The 7,158-nt window shown below is 38.0% G+C and overlaps 1 protein-coding gene and 1 non-coding gene across 7 annotated transcripts in view; both read right to left on the reverse strand.

Moving 5' to 3' along the window:
* CPEB2 (cytoplasmic polyadenylation element binding protein 2) overlaps positions 1-6,449 on the reverse strand; it is a gene marked incomplete at its 5' end in the record, with an annotated part of 76,058 nt that extends 69,609 nt beyond the window's left edge. For 2 of the 6 annotated variants that reach the window (XM_006144900.3, XM_014586429.2), the window contains 2 exon segments: positions 5,344-5,433; positions 6,168-6,449. In XM_006144900.3, coding sequence (XP_006144962.2) covers positions 5,344-5,433; positions 6,168-6,449 — 372 coding nt within the window. 6 annotated transcript variants of the gene reach the window in all.
* On the reverse strand, positions 1,345-1,416 carry TRNAG-UCC (transfer RNA glycine (anticodon UCC)). Its single transcript has one exon. It is a non-coding gene; the product is annotated as a tRNA-Gly (tRNA).
* Positions 6,450-7,158: the final 709 nt, after the last annotated feature.

Here is a 7,158-nt window from a genome sequence, read left to right on the forward strand (position 1 = left end):
CACGTAGTCGACCGCAGTTTGTGTCCCGGACCCGGTGGCTTAAACTCACGCCGGGTGCGTGTGCGTGCATGCCCAAGATCCCGAGAGGAGAATACAGGAGAAGGGACTGCGGCGTGACCATCCTCTCTGGGGGGTGATTTCTCGCTTTCTGTCTCTATGTCTCTCTCTCTCTGGTGAGCGCACCGCCCTATAGCAAAAAACCTCTCAAAAAAAAAAATACTAAAAAAAAAAAAAGAAAAAGAAATTTACAGTACAGAACCCTGTAATAATAAGCAGGAAAAAAAAAAAAGAACACAATTATGAAAGGGTTTCACAGCATATATTCTAATGTATATTTTGTTTTTCTTACACCCAGAGATTTGCCACTAGCACTTCAGAGAGCGTTAATCAAGTCTTAGGTTGAAAAACACAGAACAAAGTAATCCTAATCTTGAAGAAGATGGCCTGGAAAAAAGAATCTAAAAGCTAAAAAATAACTAAGGAGGTCAATGCACAATATAAGAATTGGAGTAAAAAAAGGAACTCAAAGAAGGGAACTTTTTGATGGTACATAAATTTTTACTTTGACATATTAAAAACTCTTTTCCAAAATAGGTGGTCAGATAGCTTTTCCTCTTGCAAATAAAGTATTCTCCCAAATAAAAATATGATGATTTATAGAAAAATCCTGTATCTTCATATTTAACAATATACCACCAGGTGCTTTAACAGGTACTCCTCTGCCTTAGAAAGATTTTTTAAAAAGAAGAAAAAAAGAAAGATTTTTAATGTACTTACAATGCTGGTTTTTAATCTCTAATTTTTTATGATAATGTATCAATGTTATCTCCAATTTTAAGCAAATACTGATTATACATTCCTAATTCAGATACCATTGCACGGTATCTGAATTCGTGGCAGAAGAGGTCCTACTCTGCTCTGCTACATATGGTAGCATGCAATTTCATAAATTCTTGCATATCACTCTCCAGTCGTTTCACATAGAAATTAATAGACATCTAATAATTTTAATGTCAGAAATGTATACTTGTAAAAAGCAAATTTATATTTATATTTCCCTAAATTTATATTTGCTTTTATTTTATTTATTTATTTAGAGAGGTTTTTTTCGCCATAGGGCGCGTGCACTCGCCAGAGAGACAGAAAGCGAGAAATCACCCCCCAGGAAGGATGGCCATGCCACAATCCCTTCTCCTCCATTCTCCTCTCTGGATCTTGGGCATGCACGCACACGCGCCCAGCATGAGTTTTAAGCCACCCAGTCTGGGATGCGAACCGCGGTCAACTACGTGGGAGTCCAGAGACATAGCCATTACGCTAACTGCTGGTCCCAAAGGGACATCCTGCATTGGCCGGGAATCGAATCCGGGTCAACTGCTTGGAAGGCAGCTATGCTAACCACTATACCACCAATGCCTGGGCTATATTTGCTTTTAATAAGTTCCAAATGAGAAGCTTTCCCACCAAAAAAAAATCCAGCATATTTAAAATAAAAAAAAATATCAACCCACAAAATATTACATACAATGGAAATAAATCAATCAGGAAAACTTTCTCTCTCATTAATTGAATTCAACTACTTGTATAACTCTTGCTATGGGTGAGGCCTGAAGTATTCAGCCATGAGAATTAAGACTTCAATTCTACAATTTAATATATTCCAAAAAAACCTGTGGTCCTATAAACTGCCACTGGTTTAAAAACTGAACAGTTGTCTAAGCTAATCAATTGGAGGCAAAATGAAATAAAAAACCAAATGTTTAATAGTAACTTATTAGTTAACAAAAGATTACTAGTATTAAAGTGCTGTGTGTGATGACAAAAGGTCAGAAATGAAAACAATCTCCCAAAATATTTGAGTAATTAGGTATTTTCTATCATTTATTTCTGCCAAATAATGAAGAATTACCCATATTTTAAGATACCAATGCCAGTTTGTAGTTCATGCTGTATTTTTAAGAACCTGAACTTCAAATATTTCTACCTTTTATGGAAAAATGAAAACACAGAACAAATTATGTATAACTACCCTTAGGATACTTAAAGAAGACAAGGACTTTGCTTTTAAGACTAGTTGGAGAGTCATCCACTACCTCCACTGCCGTGGGCCCTTCCTTCAAGAAATCAAGACGCTTCATTCTAAGAAATAAAGGCTGACGTGCAGAAATGGCCGAAACATGTCAAAGAAATATAAGAGCTGGCTGAAAAGGCCTTACATAATTTATTTCAAGGTCCTCCTTCTATACATAAGGAAACTATGACCCAGGGGGAAAAATGCCCATAGGCTATGTCGCTCAGTGTCATAAAGGTGGTGAAAAGGCGGTCCAGGTTTCAGACCTTTCCTTCCAGCTCAGTTCACATTTCACTGTTTTGTTCACCACAGTTTGCAATTTTATCACCTGAAGCCTCTGCCCAAGAGTACAAAGAGAATGACAGTATCTCAGCAATGCATCCCCACAAACGATCTTCAAGTACCACAATTCTTTTCCCTAAATGAGTTTATCTAAAATCTTGGGTTATAAAACAGGTAAAATACCTCTTACAAACATATCATATTGCTTTTTCCTGTACATACACTTAGAATAAAAATGCCTTTTCTTTCTAAAATCTTTTCCCCTGGTCCCCTTCAAGACAGTCATAATAATCTTCTTCCCGAGCACACTAGGCATTTCCATCCTCGCACCTAGGCATTCCATTGCTCAATGTTAACATAAAGTGTTATCAAAAAACATCAACAACGTTGGTTAACTGGGCCAGAGTAGAGGAGAGAGCAGAAAGAGATGAACAGCCAACTTACATAAACATGACAAATAAATTGCAAATGACGTAACTACTATTTCTAAGTCCTGGCACGATTACTTTGGTAAATAAGCAGGACTTGTCCAGAACAATGGTACAATGGTTAATGACTGAATATCAAAATTAGTACCAAGTTTCAAGAACAGGATGCTATTTACAGATGTACTGTTAATCCATTTATACAGTCCTTGTAAAATCACCTCGTTCTGAAGAACTAGAAGAGCCCTAGCTAGGGATAACAGCGCCAGGCGTGTATCTGCACAACGCCAAGCCTACAACAGACTCCGCCTCTTTCAGAAAGAACCCTCATACTTAAAGGACTGAGTTTCCTATCTGTCCTACAATAACGCTTATTACCCGAGACCCGGTACACATTCACCTTCAGTCTGCAGGAGGAAAGAGCATTTTATAATTACAAAGGGCTTGAAGACAATTGAAGACTGATTCCCAGCTTTTTGACTCAAGACTTCTTTATAGGAAAAACACTGTATCATTAAGTTTTTTATAAAGATGAAAAAAGCTGAACTATGACGGGATTTATAAATGTATTTCTCAGGAATCAGCAGCTGGTGTAATGGTTACGTTGCTAGACTCCTACGTAAGTCAACCCAGTTTGAGTCCTGGACCTGGAGGCTTAAACTCACGCCAGGCCCGTGTGTGTGCGTGCCCAAGATCCTGAGAGGAGAACGGAGAAGGGATTGTGGCGCGGCCATCCCCCCTGGGGGGGGGGTTGCCCATAGGCTATGTCGCTCAGTGTCATAAAGGTGGTGAAAAGGCGGTCCAGGTTTCAGACCTTTCCTTCCAGCTCAGTTCACATTTCACTGTTTTGTTCACCACAGTTTGCAATTTTATCACCTGAAGCCTCTGCCCAAGAGTACAAAGAGAATGACAGTATCTCAGCAATGCATCCCCACAAACGATCTTCAAGTACCACAATTCTTTTCCCTAAATGAGTTTATCTAAAATCTTGGGTTATAAAACAGGTAAAATACCTCTTACAAACATATCATATTGCTTTTTCCTGTACATACACTTAGAATAAAAATGCCTTTTCTTTCTAAAATCTTTTCCCCTGGTCCCCTTCAAGACAGTCATAATAATCTTCTTCCCGAGCACACTAGGCATTTCCATCCTCGCACCTAGGCATTCCATTGCTCAATGTTAACATAAAGTGTTATCAAAAAACATCAACAACGTTGGTTAACTGGGCCAGAGTAGAGGAGAGAGCAGAAAGAGATGAACAGCCAACTTACATAAACATGACAAATAAATTGCAAATGACGTAACTACTATTTCTAAGTCCTGGCACGATTACTTTGGTAAATAAGCAGGACTTGTCCAGAACAATGGTACAATGGTTAATGACTGAATATCAAAATTAGTACCAAGTTTCAAGAACAGGATGCTATTTACAGATGTACTGTTAATCCATTTATACAGTCCTTGTAAAATCACCTCGTTCTGAAGAACTAGAAGAGCCCTAGCTAGGGATAACAGCGCCAGGCGTGTATCTGCACAACGCCAAGCCTACAACAGACTCCGCCTCTTTCAGAAAGAACCCTCATACTTAAAGGACTGAGTTTCCTATCTGTCCTACAATAACGCTTATTACCCGAGACCCGGTACACATTCACCTTCAGTCTGCAGGAGGAAAGAGCATTTTATAATTACAAAGGGCTTGAAGACAATTGAAGACTGATTCCCAGCTTTTTGACTCAAGACTTCTTTATAGGAAAAACACTGTATCATTAAGTTTTTTATAAAGATGAAAAAAGCTGAACTATGACGGGATTTATAAATGTATTTCTCAGGAATCAGCAGCTGGTGTAATGGTTACGTTGCTAGACTCCTACGTAAGTCAACCCAGTTTGAGTCCTGGACCTGGAGGCTTAAACTCACGCCAGGCCCGTGTGTGTGCGTGCCCAAGATCCTGAGAGGAGAACGGAGAAGGGATTGTGGCGCGGCCATCCCCCCTGGGGGGGGGGTGATTTCTTGGGTTCTGTATCTCTGTCTCTGTCTTTTAGGCGAGTGTACATGCCCTTTAGCAAAAACCTCCTCCCCACCCCCGCCAAAATAAAGGGGGAAAAAAAAGAGAAATATTTATCTCAGACAAATACAGCAGACTCCATGATGGAAATGTACTGACCAGTTCTGTAAAACACTGATGAAATGTAAAGCTGGATGCTATACACACGTAGGATTTTGGACCTAATTGCAAATAACTCTGAAAGGAGGTGAGATGCTTAGTTTGACTGATGTTTAAAGTCAGGTGCTCTTGGGTATACAATTAATTCTTTTTTTCAGAAGCAAATTTACTATGTTTCAGACATCTAAAATGATTACAAATGACTTTTAAAGTTTGACAATTTTAAAATGTACATTATATAGTTTAAATCGGGTGAGCCTTAAAAAACGAGTGGCTTCAGTGCCCTCTGACATATGCCGAGACAGCTGCACTTGGGAAGTTACATAATAAACCCTGCTGGCCACGCCAGTACTGAACTCCGAGCCCAAGTCCTGAGAAGCACACGCTGTGCAGCCTACCTGGTCTATCCTGGGTGTCCCGGCTGCAGTGCACCAGCTATCTTGGAGTGAATCTGAGCCCCAAGCTGGCAACTGCAAACTAGATCTCACCTTCAACAGCATAGAAGTTTTCATCAGACAAGAGCAGTTCTCTTCCCCATACCCGCCCCCCAAACAGAAAAGAAAAGAAAACAGAAAACAATCAAAATTCTATCTTAAATCCTCATTCTGTCCTCTAAAAGTTTTAGGGGGGAAAAAAATCTCATTTAAAATAACCATTAGAGAAATTCGAAATTATTCAACAAAATATTAAAAGGCTTGGAAAAAAAATATCTAAGCATCCTAACTGTAATATTAGGCCACATGTAGGATAAAAAAATCACAACGACAGTGAAGACAGAACCTAATGGTTTTGTCATAATCACAGCTGTACTAAGAACACTATAATGTATACACAGCTGATCATAGTCAAACCTTGAATTATTCTGCGACATTTTAGTTTAGGTGTACTATAGAAGAAAAAAATTGGTGTGGCCTGTTAGAGATGAATAAATTAAGGTAATCTTAAGGAACAGCCTTAAGCTTCATTACGTAGTTTAAGAAACAACTCGTTTTCTACATTTTCTGAAGCTTCTCTGCCACTGTGTGATTAGAGAATTTTTTACATTCTCAATTTTCCCTGCATAGACATTCTACCCTCTGATAATTAAATGATGTTAAAAACTAAAACATTATTTTTTAAAAGTCCATTAATTTTGCTATACTACAATCAATAATATCAGCACCCAACTTTCTATTTTGAAAGATTAAAATCAGAAATAAGGCTATTTACATACCGTTCTTACCTGTAAGGGTAAGAGTGTATTACTATTGTTGTCTGTTCTGAACACATTATCTTCAATCCAAGATTTTGGAGTCAGTGATGGAGTAGAGCGAGTAAATTTTGGTGGTGCTATGACATTACCAGAAAACGGTTTCTTCAATGGAGATATCTGATTCATAGTTCCTGGAATCCCCATGTTCCCAGCTCTACGATGATCTCTGCCATGCACAGCTCCCCAGGACATACTTCCAGTGCCCCAGCCACTGCTCTGATGGTTGCTCCAAGGAGATTGTTTCAGAAGAGGCTGGGGAAAACACATTTATTTAACTTACAGGCAGCGTTTATAATTCAAACTCTTAATTTAGACCTATACGTCTCTATGGTCTTCAATAAAATATATAAAGGTAACAGAATATATCTTAAGTAGCTTACAAAAAAGTAACTGGCTTAAGATCTTGCTATATGAAAACATTTACTTAATGCTAAGAAAGTGCTCAACCTCTTCTCTATTGTGAATAGGACATTGCATGACAATGAACTAAAATAGAATTGTGTACTTTCCCTTCAAAGAGAGCTGAATACATGACATACAAGAAAGAAAAAAACATTTTTAAAACGAAATTAACTGAAAATTCTTAAAGATACTGTGATCTTAAAAAAACATTTTGATAATTAAATTTTATGCTAAAATATTCAGCTAGACATACAACTAAACAAAAGTGTTTATTAATCAAAACACCCCAATCACAGGAGTGAAATATTTAGATGTTGTTTCCAGAACAGTTGTACCACTACAAAAGTGGATGATGCCATTTAGTGGTACTCTGTTGCACAAATTAAAAAATGTTTTTGGGACAGGGACAATATGGGAAATGTGTCCATCTTTATTGATTTATTTTTGCCTTGTTTACTCAACTCTTAAGGTATCTCATTCCAGTTCCAGAATAGTTTTCTGTGAAGTGTTTTTTTGTTTTTATTTCATGAATTACCCATGAGTTGTTAAGCAACTATTT

The sequence above is a fragment of the Tupaia chinensis genome, unplaced genomic scaffold (genome assembly GCF_000334495.1).
Source record: "Tupaia chinensis unplaced genomic scaffold, TupChi_1.0 Scaffold000138_1, whole genome shotgun sequence".
Lineage (NCBI taxonomy): Eukaryota > Metazoa > Chordata > Mammalia > Scandentia > Tupaiidae > Tupaia > Tupaia belangeri.